At 56.1% G+C, this 15,442-nt stretch overlaps 2 protein-coding genes across 6 annotated transcripts in view; both read right to left on the reverse strand.

Moving 5' to 3' along the window:
• The window catches only part of ANKRD39 (ankyrin repeat domain 39), a 745,852-nt gene that overhangs the window by 46,181 nt on the left and 684,229 nt on the right, over positions 1–15,442 (reverse strand). The gene's annotated exons all lie outside the window — the stretch shown is intronic.
• The window catches only part of FAM178B (family with sequence similarity 178 member B), a 218,462-nt gene that overhangs the window by 10,142 nt on the left and 192,878 nt on the right, over positions 1–15,442 (reverse strand). For 3 of the 5 annotated variants that reach the window (XM_050755103.1, XM_050755102.1, XM_050755104.1), the window contains one exon: positions 8,967–9,092. In XM_050755103.1, coding sequence (XP_050611060.1) covers positions 8,967–9,092 — 126 coding nt within the window. Of the gene's footprint in view, positions 1–8,966; positions 9,093–10,872; positions 11,043–15,442 lie in introns of those variants that run through there. The other 2 variants (XM_050755105.1, XM_050755106.1) reach the window with 2 other exon arrangements.

The raw sequence follows: 15,442 nt of genomic DNA on the forward strand, positions 1-15,442 counted from the left end.
GAACCACAGGGATGCTGTAAACGTCCAGGGGTCCTGTCTTTTCCCTTCCTTTGTAAGAGTGTCCCAGCCTCCTGTCCCCTACGCTCAGAACAAACTGTTCCATGGTGGTGACTCCAGCTCTGACTCGAGGGGTGGACGTGAGTCCCAGGCTGGCCGTTCACTGCATGGGAGCTTGCCAATGTGACTGGCTTAGAGATGGGCACTGGACCCGAACCAAGCCAATGAGGCGCCACTCTGGTTACGGTTCGAGGGCGGGAGCTCTTTCTCGTCCAGGAAGAGTTAAAGGATGAGGAGACCCAGGTAGAGTGTCAGGTTTGAAGCTGATGAGTCACTTGCCTAGGGCTGCTGAGACAAGGCCGTTGAGCCTGGAGGAGGGGAGGGCCTGCCTGGGAAGGCGCCAAGGGGCAGAGCCTGGAGGAGGAGGGTGTGACATGGAGGGTTTCTGACACTGTTCAGGTCCCTCTAAGCCTGATGAACTGTCCCAGGGCTTTCCAGGATTTGTGTTTCCGTCACTAAAAAGTCCTGGCAAAGACAGGGAAGAAGGGACAGAAAAGGTGGTACGTGGAGAGCACTTGAGAAGGCTGTGGTCATCCTGGCAGCTGTTTCTGCAGACTGAGGATGGCGTGTAAGGGACCGTCCCCACTGTGCCTGGCCCTCTTCGCTACACAGCTGGGAGCCTCAAACACTGCAGCCTCCAACTCCTGGGCTCAAGCCATCCTCCCGAGTAGCTAGGACCATAGGCATGTGCCATTATGCCCTGCTAACACCACACCTGTTTGTTTTTTTTTTTTTTTGAGATGGAGTTTTGCTCTCGTTACCCAGGCTGGAGTGCAATGGCGCGATCTCGGCTCACTGCAACCTCTGCCTCCCAGGTTCAAGCGATTCTCCTGCCTCAGCCTCCCGAGTAGCTGGGTTACAGGCATGCACCACCATGCCCAGCTAATTTTGTATTTTTAGTAGAGACGGGGTTCCTCCATGTTGAGGCTGGTCTCAAATTCCTGACCTCAGGTGATCCGCCTGCCTCGGCCTCCCAAAGTGCTGGGATTACAGGCAGGAGCCACTGCGCCCGGCCACCTGGCTCATTTAAAAAAAAAAAAAACTTTTGCAGAGATAGGGTCTCGCTATGTTGTGCAGGGTGGTCTATGAACGCCCAGCTTCCGATGATCCTCCTGCCTCAGCCTCTGAAAGCACTGAAATTACAGGCATGAGCCACTGTACCTGGACAGGGTGAGGTATTTCAGGGGGAGCCATGGGGGTTGTGGTTGAGGTGAGACTCTGGGTTGATCCTAAAAGGTAGCCGTTCAAGTCTGTGAAGCAACATGTAAACCAGCCATGGATTGAGCCACGCCCGCAGCAATCCAAGGACGGGAGAGAGAGTCCCGGCTCCGCAGGAAGGAGGGACAGCAGCAGCAAAGACACAGTGCTGAGAACAGAGCGTTTCTGGGAGACCATCACTGCTTGGATTCAAACGTCCCACGTAATGTGCGGCAGCGAAGCCGCGCACTGGGCCAGCTGGTGGGGGCTCTGGCTGGCAGTTTCATACGATGTGGCAGGCACTAGAGTCTATCTTCCTAAGTTAGAACGAGAGGAAGATAATCCACCGGGTTGTCCAGGAAGAGTTAAAGGACGAGGAGACCCAGGTAGAGTGTTAGGCTGGAAGCTGATGAGTCACTTGCCTAGGGAGAGAGGCCTCGAAGGGTCTCCAGGAGGACGGGGCCTAGGTGGGGTGGGCCAGGGAGCAGGCCCCGGTGCTGCCAAGGCCCTGAGCAAAAGCTGGCTGAAGAATGCAAGCCTGCCTCCGCAGCTTAACTCTGTCACTTCAAGCCTGCTCATACACTTGTAAAGAAACCAGGATTTCTGGGACCCAAACAAAGCTGGCCTGAGCCTGGGCCCTGCCTGGCCTTGGGATGCCCAGAGGTACTGGCCTGTCCCCAGATCTGTCGAGGTCTCCCTCTCCTGGAGGGTCAGCTTCCCAGAGGCCATCTCTTTGAGGTTTATTTTTAAATATGTCTGATGTTCTGAACTTTGGAGGAAGTAAGACAGAACCAACCACAGATTAGACAGGAGAGGAACTCACAAGTTCTGAATATCCATTTTCTGTTCCTCAAAACCAGTCGGTTTCCTCCCCACCCTCCTGACCTCGGCCTAACCAAGGTCCCCAGCCCAGCGGGGCAGTGAGGAAGAGTCAGACACTTCCAGGTGGGAAGGCAGAGCGCACGGGGGGATGGGGAAAGAGCGTCCATCTGCCTTTCAGGGGGACAGAGGGTCAGCGGCCTGTGCCAGGGGAACACATGTCCCATTGCTGGAGTTGAGTGTGCCAGCAAGAGAGGGCAGAGGCAGGCACACAGCTGCCAGAGGGCAGGGGCCCCCTCCCTGCCCAGCCCTGCAGCGAAAGCCAGGCCTTTCTCCACCACAACCTCCCATTGAGGCGGCTCTTGGCAGGGTCACCCAGCACAGGGACAGACAACTGCAGTTGCAGCAGCAGGAGTGAAGCAGTAAAACTTGTTTCCCAACTCGATCAACACACGCGCCACACCACAAGGATATACAGGAGATGTGCACAGCACGCACTTATGCACAAACACACAGCAGAGGCCCCGCCCTCTGCAGAACACAAACAGAGCTACTCAGAATGAGCCTGAGTGCAGTGGAGTCGGCACAGCGGGGCTGAGTCTATCCCAGAGCATCACCCAACCCCTGGGGCACACCCGCCCCCCCCGCCCCCCGCCAACAACTCCGTTCTGTACCAATGCACTTGTCCAGTAAACAAACCACCACACACCGCCAGGCCTCAGGAGCAGGAGCTGGGGACCGTGAGTGGTGTGCACCTCGAGGAAGCTCACTAGAGCCACTTGCACTCGGTCGGGGGCCTTGACCTGGGTGGTGCCCCCCCCGCAGGGACCATCACAGGAGCAGAACCTACAGATTGCCCCTTAGCTGTTATCCATTGAGGACATCATCTCGCTGGGAGGAGGACATGCTCAGGGGGCAGATGGGGAGATGGGGACCAGGTTCCTGGTGCCTCGACTCTGCCCCAGCTCTGGGACCTTCCCCTTGTGTGGTCTTTAGTTTTCTTTCCATACAACGAAAAATACTTAACAACTTCACAGCCCCCAAATTTAACCAACCAGGGAGAAACTTCCATCCCACCATAAAGATCCTGGTACTGGATACCTCCCAAATCCCTAAGGGGAAAAACAGAATTAAAAAACTTCATCAACAGAACATCAGTAGGCTGGGCACGGTGACTCACGCCTGTCATCCCAGCACAGGGAGGCCGAGGCAGGCGGATCACCTGAGGTCAGGAGTTTTGAGACCAGCCTGGCCAATATGGTGAAACCCCGTCTCTACTAAAAATACAAAAATTAGCTGAGCATGATGGTGGGCATCTGTAATCCCAGCTACTTGGAAGGCTGAGGCGGGAGGATCGCGGAGGTTGCAGTGAACCAAGATCGCACCATCGCACTCCAGCCTGGGTGACAGAGCGAGCCTCTCTCTCTCTAAATAATAAATAAATAAATAAATAGAGCATCAGTAGAACAAAAAGAAAAGCAAGAAACAGTAAGTAAGTGTGGTAAAGAAGAGTATAATATGCAATAGCAGGTTTTGACACAGCCAAAATATCAATAATCTCGATGGTAGTGAATCGGGGCCCATTGAGATGGCTCACGCCTGTAATTCCAGCACTTTGGGAGGCTGAGGTGGGAGGATTGCTTGAGCTCAGGAGTTTGAGACCAGCCTGAGCAACGTGGCGAAACCTCGTCTCTATAAAAAAAATTAAAAATGGGCCGGGCGCGGTGGCTCACGCCTTTAATTCCAGCACTTTGGGAGGCCGAGGCGGGCGGATCACAAGGTCAGGAGATTGAGACCATCCTGGCTAACACAGTGAAACCCCGTCTCTACTAAAAATACAAAAAAATTAGCTGGGCGTGGTGGTGGGTGCCTGTAGTCCCAGCTACTCAGGAGGCTGAGGCAGGAGAATGTTGTGAACCCAGGAGGCGGAGCTTGCAGTGAGCCGAGATCACACCACTGTACTCCAGCCAGGGCGACAGAGCGAGACTCTGTCTCAAAAAAAATAAATAAATAAAATAAAAAAATAAAAATAGAAAAATAAAAAATGGGCTGGGCATGGTGGCTCATGCCTGTAATGCTAGCACTTTGGGAGGCTGAGGTGGGCAGATCACCTGAGGTCAGGAGTTCGAGACCAGCCTGGCAAACATGGTAAAATCTCATCTCTACTAAAAATACAAAAATTAGCTGGGGGCCGGGCGCGGTGGCTCAAGCCTGTAATCCCAGTACTTTGGGAGGCCGAGGCGGGTGGATCACGAAGTCAGGAGATCGAGACCATCCTGGCTAACATGGTGAAACCCGTCTCTACTAAAAATACAAAAAAAACTAGCCGGGCGTGGTGGCGGGCGCCTGTAGTCCCAGCTACTCGGAGGCTGAGGCAGGAGAATGGCGTAAACCCGGGAGGCGGAGCTTGCAGTGAGCCGAGATCGGGCCACTGCACTCCAGCCTGGGTGACACAGCGAGACTCCGTCTCACCAAAAAAAAAAAAAAAAAAAAAAAAAAAAAAAAAAAAATTAGCTGGGCATGGTGGCAGGTGCCTGTAATCCCAGCTACTTGGGAGTCTCAGGCAGGAGAATCGCTTGAACCTGGAAGGTGGAGGTTGCCGTGAGCCGAGATCTGGTCACTGCCCGCCAGCCTAGGCGACAGAGTGAGACTCTGTCTCAATCAATCAGTCAATATAAATAAATAAATAATTAGCCCGGTGTAGTAGCACATGCCTGTCCCAGTTACTTGGGAGGCTGAGGTGGGAGGATCTACTGAGCCTGAGAAGGCGAGGCTGCTGTGAGCCCTGATGGTGCCACTGCATTCCAGCCTGAGCAACAGAATGAGACAGGCCCTGTTTCAAAAAAAAAAAAAAAAAAAAAGTGAATAGGCTATGACCTTCATGACCCTGAGCCCTGAGGCTGGACAGAACACACCAGACAACACCTGGCCAGATATGGTTCATACAAGTCAACTACAAGGAAATAAACTGCCCCAAGACCCTGGTTCTGGGTTGGTGGGCTCAGGTGGTAGCTTGGAGAGACAGTGGCAAACTGAGTCAAGTTACGCAGTATTTTTCCGCCTGCGGCCAGAAGGACAGTCTCCCTTGATTGCCTGGGAAGGCAGTCAGGGCAAATCAGTACCCACAGGCCAAAGGGAGCACTTGGAGGCCAACTCTGAGCATTAAACGCACCTGTGTTAACTCTCCTACAGGAAAACACCCTGTGCCACCTCTGTGCCTCTCACGTGGCTGCACCAGACCCCCAAGCATCACTCCGAACCAGACGCTCATTCTTCTCTGGGAATAAAGCGCAGCTCAACCAGGCACGCACACGGCCACAGATAACCCAAAGGGGCTCGGCTTTGTTTTCTTTATCCAGAAGCTCTTCAAAATGCTACAAATGTTATCAGCTCGCTAAGCAGGATAGTCCACAGACGCTCTTCTTTTTTTTTTTTTGAGGCGTCTCGCTCTGTCGCCCAGGCTGGAGTGCGGTGGCGCGATCTCGGCTCACTGCAAGCTCCGCCTCCCCAGTTCAGGCCATTCTCCTGCCTCAGCCTCCTGAGTAGCTGGGACTACAGACGCCTGGAACAACGCCCGGCTAATTTTTTGTATTTTTAGTAGAGATGGGGTTTCACCGTGTTAGCCAGGACGATCTTGATCTCCTGACCCTGTGATCCGCCCGCCTCGGCCTCCCAAAGTGCTGGGATTACAGGCGTGAGCCACCGCGCCTGGCCCACAGAAGCTCTTATAGTCTGTATAAGCTCTGCCTGCTCTACTGAGACTCTGTGGTCAAAGCCAGGACACATGGCCAGGGCAGGCACCTATGTGGCCCCTGACTCTCTCCAGTTCCTGACCCCCATGCACAGCTGCAGCAGGAGCTCATGGCTTCCTTTGCTGAAGTACTTGGTGCTTTCCCAGGCAGGACCTCACTAGCTTATAATTACAAACGATGTGCTGGGATCGGTTCTGCCACACGCAGGTAACACTTCTTTAGTCCAGGGCCTCCTGCAGGAGAAGGCCAGGCTATCAGCTCTTGTGGACTTAATGATACAACAAAGACCTTACGAGACAAGGGGACCACCACGCAGAGGCTGGTCCGGTGGCGTGCAGGAGGCAGGCTTCTAGAATGGGGGCAGGAGAGCGAATGCCAGAATAGAATGGAAGACCGGAGTTCAGAGAAGGACAAAGGAATGAAAACTGGATTCATTCATCTGTCCATCCAGTGCCAAACGTGGGACGCGGTGCTGAGACGCCGGCTGTCTCACAGTCGAGCTGGACATGGGGCGAGCAAAGGGACAACTCTACTTCCCAAGGTGTCAGGGAGGAGAGAAAGTCGGGCCCTGGACACCAACAGCAGCTCTCCCAGCCTCTTCCCAGAGGGAAAGGCTGGGCCAAGGCCTGAGGCAGCGAGAGGAGGTGGGGAAGAAACCGGGCAGGAGTGTTTATTTGCAGGGCTGGAGGAAGGCTGTGACCCAGCCGCACAGGGCAGGAAATCTCCCAGACAGGAGTGAGAGGGCCTGGGGGATGGGTGGGCGTCAAAAGGCAGAGGCTCAGTTCAGCTGCCCCAAGACTGGGAACGCAGGCACTTCCTCCAGGCTGGGCCGCCTCAGGTCAACCTTACTCTGGCCTCAGTTTCCCCATTGCACTGAAGGGAAATGAAAAGGCAAAGACTTTGAGCTGTGGGCATGAAAGGCTCAGCCATGGCTCAGACCACCTACTCCTTATAAAACAGGGTGGATGCCGCCGCTGCTGTTTTTGGCTGCTGAGTGGCCCATCTCACCTCTTTGAAGATGAAACATGCTGAGGCCTAATGAGGAGTCAGTCGGTCAGGGTGGGCGTGAAGCCCAGTCACCTGCCCCACCTGGCCCCTCCCAGTCAGAACAGCGCCCAGCCCAGGGGACAGAACCCAGCCCAGGGGCCTGTTTCACACTTCTGTGCCCGCGCATCCTCCTCTGCCCGGGGCTCCCTCACTCAGAGGCAGAGGTGTAGGGGAGCGCAGCAGAGGTGGTCTGAGGTGGTCTCGGGCTGCAGTGAAGGCCTTCTGAGAGCTGCCTGGGCCTCGCCTGCCCTCCACTGCCCTGGACCGGTGCACACCACCCTTCCGGGCTCTGCCGAGCTGCACAGGGCCTCCATGTTTTCAGACCAAACACGTCATTTCCAGTATGGAGGCCGACCAGGGGGAGGCTTTCAAACCTCCTTTAGGTATGTGAGAATTGTCCTTTAAAGAAAAGGCATCCTCTGGCCGGGCGCGGTGGCTCAAGCCTGTAATCCCAGCACTTTGGGAGGCCGAGACGGGCGGATCACGACGTCAGGAGTTCGAGACCATCCTGGCTAACACGGTGAAACCCCGTCTCTACTAAAAAATACAAAAAACTAGCCGGGCGAGGTGGCGGACGCCTGTAGTTCCAGCTACTCGGGAGGCTGAGGCAGGAGAATGGCGTAAAAACCCGGGAGGCGGAGCTTGCAATGAGCTGAGATCCGGCCACTGCACTCCAGCCTGGGCGACACAGCGAGACTCCGTCTCAAAAAAAAAAAAAAAAAAAAAAAAAAGGCATCCTCAGCCTGCTCGCTGTCCTTCTTCCCCAGCTGTTGAAAGGACGTCTTCTGCCACCTACATAGCCTCTGAACCACGGCGAGTCGGGCAGGAACCACACCTCTGCTAGGTGAGGCCCAGGACTGGCCCTCAAGGTGCCTGCAGGCCACACTCTCCACTTAGCCAGACCAGACGTGACCCTCTTTCCTCTCTCTCGCCACTCGCCTTCTTGTTCCTTGCCCCCTGCCCAGGCCTCCTTGATTTCTATTCAGACAGACTACCCCAGGGCTGACCCCCACCTCCTTCTAGAGGCCCCATAACCAGCCCATAACCAGCTCGTTTCTGGGGAAATACTTGGCACAAGAGAAGGGGCATGCAGACAGCTCACGCTCTCCTGGGAGGCAGCAGCCTCATAAATGCACTAATACTAGACACAACTGAAAGACAACTTTCCCCACATGTTTCAGAAGAGGAGCGTGCACCTGGGGATAAGCGTATCTCTTTAATGGTTCATTTGTGTTCATTAAGTAATTAATCCATTTATCTGATTTGCAGAGTGATGCCCAAAGGTTGGACTTTTGTATCAACATCCAGCCTCCAAGTGCGTTTCTGGAATTACCACCTTCCCCAATTATGACGATCCCTATCTCCATTCTTCATCCCCGAGTCCCCAGGGGCAGGAGAGTGCACCGAGGTTTAAGCCCTGTTCCCCAGGAAGCTGGGCCTGGGATGCCCACTCTGAAGCCCTCACACCCACCACCATCCCTGCTCTGACATTCACTCAGGGACTCATAGGCCTCACTGTTCCAAACTCCACAACCTGCAGGCCCTGGGGCCCCTCGTTGCTCCTGACTCCCACCAGAGCTTGGCTTTCAGGAAAGCCGGGCAATGTCTGGAAAGTCAATTAGGAAAAACTGGGGACAGGCCAAGGACTCAGCCTCAGTGATACCCATAGTGAAAATGAATAGGGAGGCTGGGCCCAACTCTGCCTGCAGAAGGGATGCCCTGCACGTCTAGACAACCTGCGCTTATCCTGAGGTGCTCCCATCCCCTCGCTGGCATCCGGCTCCTGCATCCTCCCTAAACTGTGCTGTAAGGCTAACTGACAACCCCAGATCAACAGAAGGCACACTAGCAGGGACAGGCGGACATTCGGTCCCTATGCCCGCACACAGGGCGTCCCCCGCCTGCAGCACGGGTAACAGCACTAATTACAGGTGAGACGCTGAGCACCTCCGCTCAACACAGGGAGGCCGCCTGTTGGTCTGCCCTGGCATGGCCCTGGGGTTCTGGAAGGACCCGCAGGCCACGCAATGTGCACAGCCCTGCCTTTCCCTGTTACCTGTGGCGGAGGCAGGTGGGTGCTGGGTGCTCACTCACCTTGTGGTCCAGCTCCGCACTAGCCTTTGGCTGTTGCTCCTGGGAGGGTGGCAAGGGCACAGAGCCCAGGTACTGCCTGAGAGATGATGGCCTCATGAGGCCCAGGAGCCGGCTGAGCGAGGACAGCTGGGGAGGAGAAAGGAGGCTGTCACTCACAGAGGGCGGTGGCCGAGCCGAGAGCTCGGGGTACTCCCAGGACTTGGCCTGGACACCTCAGCTGATGGCAGTGGGTTAGAGCACTGGCTTCTGAGACCCAGACCTACCTCTCACTTATGAACTGTGGTCTCCCAGATTCTGAGTGTTCTCATCTGTAAAATGGATCACACTACTTCCCAGGAGATGAGAGGCACCCACACATACCCAGCTCCCCCATCCCCACCCACACATACCCAGCTCCCCTAACCCCACCCACACATACCCAGCTCCCCCACCCACACATACCCAGCTCCCCCAACCCCACCCCCACATACCCAGCTCCCCCAACCCCACCCACACATACCCAGCTCCCCTAACCCCACCCACACATACCCAGCTCCCCCATCCCCACCCACACATACCCAGCTCCCCCACCCCCACCCACACATACCCAGCTCCCCCACCCCCCCCACACATACCCAGCTCCCCCACCCCCACCCACCCACACATACCCAGCTCCCCCACCCCCCCCCCCCCACATACCCAGCTCCCCCATCCCCACCCACACATACCCAGCTCCCCCATCCCCACCCACACATACCCAGCTCCCCCATCCCCACCCACACATACCCAGCTCCCCCATCCCCACCCACACATACCCAGCTCCCCCACCCCCACCCCCACATACCCAGCTCCCCTAACCCCACCCACACATACCTAGCTCCCCCACCCCCACCCACACATACCCAGCTCCCCTAACCCCACCCACACATACCCAGCTCCCCCAACCCCACCCACACATACCCAGCTCCCCCACCCCTACCCACACATACTCAGCTCCCCCACCCCACCCACACATACCCAGCTCCCCCACCCCCACCCACACACAGACCCACACACACACTCATCTCCCCATAGACCTGACACCCACCCACTCACCCTCCCCACACCCACACATATCCAGGCCTCCCACCCCCCACCCACCCACCCACATACAGACCTACATCCACACCTACTCATCCCCCCCAACAGACCCCACAACCACACCCATCCACTCACCCACCCACCCATACACACAGACCCCTCCACACATATCCACTCATCCCGAGACCTCCACACTCCCCCACCCCATCCACCTACCTACTCACCCACACATATACCCACTCACCCACATACACAGACCTACATACACACCCACTCATCCCCCCAGACCCCACACCCACATCCATCCCCATCCACAGACCCCCACCCACACCCACTCACACACACCCACTCACCCACATACACAGACACCCCCACACACACACCCCCACCAACCCACTCATCCCCCCGATAAGACTGCCACCCACACTCACCCACACCCATCCTCGCCCACCTTCCCTTGCATCCCTCTCTTGGTTTAACTCTTCTCTGTGGCCTAACCCTGTGTCTTCAGCCCCCGCCTTCCACTCCCCTTCCCGCTGTTTTCCTTCCAGGGGATTTTAAAGCAAATACATTGTATCATTTTACCTATACAGAACTTCTACAGAAAATATAAAGATTTCCCCCCAATCTAATCATAATACCACTTCTTTCCTAACAGAATCGCCGAGACTTCCTTATCATCATCCAACACCTGTGTTCAGTTCTGTCTGTCTCTAAAATGTCCTCCAACATTGTTCTGTTTGGAGGGAGATTCACCACAAGGCCCACACGCTGCATTTGGTTGACTATGGCACCTAATCTATCAGCCGCCCCAGCCCCCATTTAGTTTTTGAATAAACTGCCCAACCTCTCTGAACAAACAAGCTCTGAATCCCTCTGCAGGGAACGTGACCTGCGAAAGTCCAGGTGTCTACAGTTAGCCACTCCTTCTGGCCCCGTGTATGCACTTGATTTGGGTAGCCTGGGCCCAGCCCCAGCAAGGACTGCCCAGCTGCCCTGAAGCTAATTCTCGTTGTAGCAGAGGCAGGCAGGCTCCCAGCCCTTGGCCTCTGTGAGGCCACGACAGCCCTGGGGGCAGGGCGGGCAGTAAGCGGGAGCAGAGCCAAGGTAGTTCACAGAGGCACCATCTCTTTAGATGGCACAGGAGCAGGGTGATCACAGGCTAGGGGCTTGAGCCCCGCAGCCCAGCCCCCCCTTGAGCCTAGCCTGGCTGGCACACCTGGCTTCCTCTGGTGACTCACCCACCACCTGCTCAGCACATCAGCCGGTTATGGGCTGAGACAGCCCACAAGAGCAGCTGGGCTGGGGGCTGGGGGCTAGGAGTCAGGCTCAGGGCCTTAGCTTCTGGAAGGTGGCCAGGGCTTCTCAGCCTGGCGTCTGATCCCTTTGGGAGGGGAGAGGAAGGTTCTGGGCAAAGAGAGGCACCATCTGGGGCTTCATCCAAACCATAGCTGTGCCGCCTTACTCAGGCTTCACAAGTCAAGATAGTTTCCAAAACAGCCCTGCCCACTCAGGGCTCACAGCTGTGCAAGCACAGGGTCAGGCTCTGCAGTCCACACCCCCAGCGTGGCCTTCGGGCAGGCCTCGCCCGGCCGGGACCCTCCCTGCTACGGGAGGCCTGGGTAGGGCTGGGCAGGGGCGCAGGGATGGCACTCTTGCGGTGCTTGCTCTTGTGTTTTTCCTCTCACTCATGAAAACAGCTTGGCTGTGCTCAGCGCAGCAAGCTGCTGCCCCAGCGATCTGCCTGCGCCGTTGTGCCTTCCGACTGTTTATTCCCTTTTGTTTCCATCTCTGGATGCTCCAGCCAGTCTCTCTCCCACACACAAACTCCTCTCCAGGATAAGGGCTTGTTTGGGCCTTGCGGGAACCCGCGGGGATGGGTCAGATCAGAAGCCTCCCTATCTCAACCTCACTGCTGGCAGCTGGCTCTGCAAACGCTCAGCCGCTTAGGGCAGACACCGGGAGCGAGAAGCAAGGATCCCTCAGGAAGACAGGCCTCCACCAGCCTTCTCGGAGGCAGGGAAGATGCGGTGGAAGCTGATTTCCAGAGAGGCAACTGGCCACACAGCATGTTGCTCCTGGGTGCAAATCCTGGCTTCCTCCTCACCTAGGACAGGAAGCCAGGATCTCAAGTGTCTGCAAAGACCCAACGACCTGCCTGCTGCTCCCTGGAGCTGGTGCCCTGCCTGGGCCTTCTGACCAGACACAGCCCCCACCTCTCCCTCCCAGCTGTTGCTCCACACCCACCTTCTCAGTAGGGCCCACCTGCCCAAGTTCCCATCTGCCTGCCTGTCCGTCCGTCCGTCCGTCCGTCCATCCATCCATCCATCCATCCATCATCTTTTTTTTTTGAGACGGAGTCTCGCTCTGTCGCCCAGGCTGGAGTGCAGTGGCCGGATCTCAGCTCACTGCAAGCTCCGCCTCCCGGGTTCGGGCCATTCTCCTGTCTCAGCCTCCTGAGTAGCTGGGACTACAGGTGCCCGCCACCTCGCCCGGCTAGTTTTTTGTATTTTTTAGTAGAGACGGGGTTTCACCGTGTTAGCCAGGATGGTCTCGATCTCCTGACCTAGTGATCCGCCCGTCTCGGCCTCCCAAAGTGCTGGGATTACAGGCTTGAGCCACCGCGCCCGGCCCATCCATCCATCATCTATCTATCAATCATCTATCTATCAATCAATCAATCAATCCATCAATCATCTATCCATGTAATCTATCTACCTACCTACCTACCTACCTACCTAAACAGAGTCTTGCTCTGTCGCCCAGGCTGGAGTGCAATGGCGCAATCTCTGCTCTCTGCAACCTCCATCTCCCGGGCTCAAGCAATTCTCCTGCCTCAGCCTCTCGAGTAGCTGGGATTACAGGTGGCCACCACCACACCCAGCTAATTTTTGTAGTTTTAGTAGAGACAGGGTTTTACCATGTTGGCCAGGCTGGTCTCAAACTCCTGACCTCAAGTGATCCACCCACTTTGGGCTCCCAAAGCGCTGGGATTACAGGAGTGAGTCACAGTGCCTGGCCCTTTTGCAATTTACTTGCTTTTTATCACCTATTCCCCCTCCCTCCCTGGAATGTAAGCTCTCTGAGGGCAGTTTTTTTACTGCAAAGTCCCCAGAACCTAGAACCATGCCTGGCACATGGTACACGTCTAGTAAGTATTTGTCAAAGGAACGAACGAATGAATAGGTGAACAGTCGAGACTGCAGCTAACGTTTTCTGAGTAGATGCAAACATTTATCCCCCTTGATTTGAGTCACTTGAAGCCCACGTTTTCCAAACCCCAAACTGGAAGACATACTTTGACAAGAGGTTTACTGTGTTGCAAGAAGTGCCCCAGGATAAGAAGCGAACTCCTGATTTCCTCCCCAAACCTGCTCCACCTGCGTCTTGCCTAGGGTAGGCAAAGGGCGTCTCCATCCCGCCCGTTGCACAGACCTGGAGTCCTTGTCTCTGTTCTCTTGCATTGCACATCCCACTGTCTGTACTTGGGAAATGCACCTAGAGTCCGACCACTTCTCACCGCCCACACTGCTATTTCCCCAGGCCAAACCACTGCCATCTCTTGCCAGGATTACTGCAATCACCTTCTTCCTCTCCACTCCCAGTAGTCCCTTCTCAACACAGCAGCCAGAGTAATTTTTAAAGATTTTATAAATCAGATTTTGTTTCTTCTCTGCCCAAAACCTTGCAGGGGCTCCCCACTTCTGCGTAAAAGTCAAAACCCTCACTGTAGCCTTGAGGCTCTGGCTAACTGAACCTCCACTTGCCTGTGTGACCTCAATGCTGTAAGTCCTGTCCTTCAAGTTCAGATCTCCAACGTGTGCTTCTGCTCCTGCTCCATGGGACCCCCGTTGCAGCTTGCGGGAGATACAGAGCCCAGCAACTTGGCCATCGGTGACTCCTGCCCAGCAGTGCCCTGCAAACTGCTGTGCCCAGATCCAGCCCCGGGTCCTCTGCTCCTACACCAATCAATTCTCAACCCCTGTGCCCCCTTTCACAGTGAATCGATGGATAGAATTTCTCCAGCACTTGTGCACTGATGAGGGAAAGGAGGGACGGTCCTTGTCCTCCTGTCTGTGAACTGGGACTAAAGCCCAAGGACCCAGCAGGGCACTTCACCATGAAGTACCGGGTGTGGTCCAGGATGTCCAGAGGCAAGGAGAGAGCTGGACAGGCTAAGGCGGTGCCCTGCAGTGGTCAAGGGCAGGACTTTAAGCCCAGCTCTAGGCCGGGTACGGTGGCTCATGCCTGTAATCTCAGCACTTTGGGAGGCTGAGGCAGGAGGATCGCTTGAGCCCAGGAGTTTGTGACCACCCTGGACAACATGGCGAAACCATGCCTCTATAAAAAATACAAAAATTCACCAGGTGTGGTGGTGCACACCCATAGTCCCAGCTACTCGGGAGGCTGAGGTGGGAAGACCACTGAGCCAGGGAGGTTGAGGCTGCAGTGAGTCGTGATCACACCACTGCACTCCAGCCTGGGAAAGTGAGACACAGCCTCAAAAATAAAATAGTCCCAGCTGTGCCACTTCCCTGTTGGGTGACCCTGGAAAGTTTCGCTATCTATAAAATGTGGATGACAGTAAGTCTGAGGGCCTTGGGCTGCTAGGAGGGGCGAGTGCTGAGGACAGCAGCCAGGACACAGCTGTGCACACAGGAGCTGCCACTATTGCGGCTTGGGGGTGACAGGTGGAAAGGAAGAGGCGGCCCAGACACAGCCCGAGCTGTGTGCAGAGAGCAGGCAGGGCCTGTGAGGAGGCCCAAGGAGAACACACGGCGCTAGTAAGCCCCGTGGAGGAGACGCTGGGAAAGGGGCATGTGGGCTGAGTGGGCGGCTGTGGGGACAAGGTGGCCCTTTGAAGGAGTGTTTCAGGAAGGTCTGACAGGCCAGACTGGAAAGGGGAGTGCCTGGCAGCCTGAAGACCTGGGAGGAGGCTGTGAGCAGCCCTGGGCTTGCAGTGGAGACGGGGAGGGAGCTCCAGGAAGGCCATGGGCAGGCCCCTGCCGGTCCTTCCTATCCCTCCGGTCGCCATGCATCTCACTCCCTTTCTCCTTTTTGCAGTACAAGCACTGACTCAGCCTCCAAGACCTGGCTCAGGGCATCTTCTCTAGCAGCCGCCGCACTGTGCCTGGGCAGAGTTAGTCACTGCGGCCGTGGCCGACTTGCTCACCCCTCTCTTCTGAGGTCATCTGGTGCTGTCTCCCCAGTGCCAGTACCTGGCACAGAGCCTGGCACTCAGGTTGCTCAGCTAGTGTCTAACGAACACACGGGTGCATGGTGGGCACACAGCAACTGGCCTGGACCTGGCTTGGCCCTGACAGGCTGCAAGACCCCGGCCCCTGGGGAGCCTGCAAGACCTGCCGGGCCAGGATGTCTCAAGGGGAGGCAGCGCCACTCCATGTATCTTTTTCTTT

Source organism: Macaca thibetana, chromosome 13 (assembly GCF_024542745.1).
Source record: "Macaca thibetana thibetana isolate TM-01 chromosome 13, ASM2454274v1, whole genome shotgun sequence".
Classification (NCBI taxonomy): Eukaryota; Metazoa; Chordata; class Mammalia; order Primates; family Cercopithecidae; genus Macaca; species Macaca thibetana.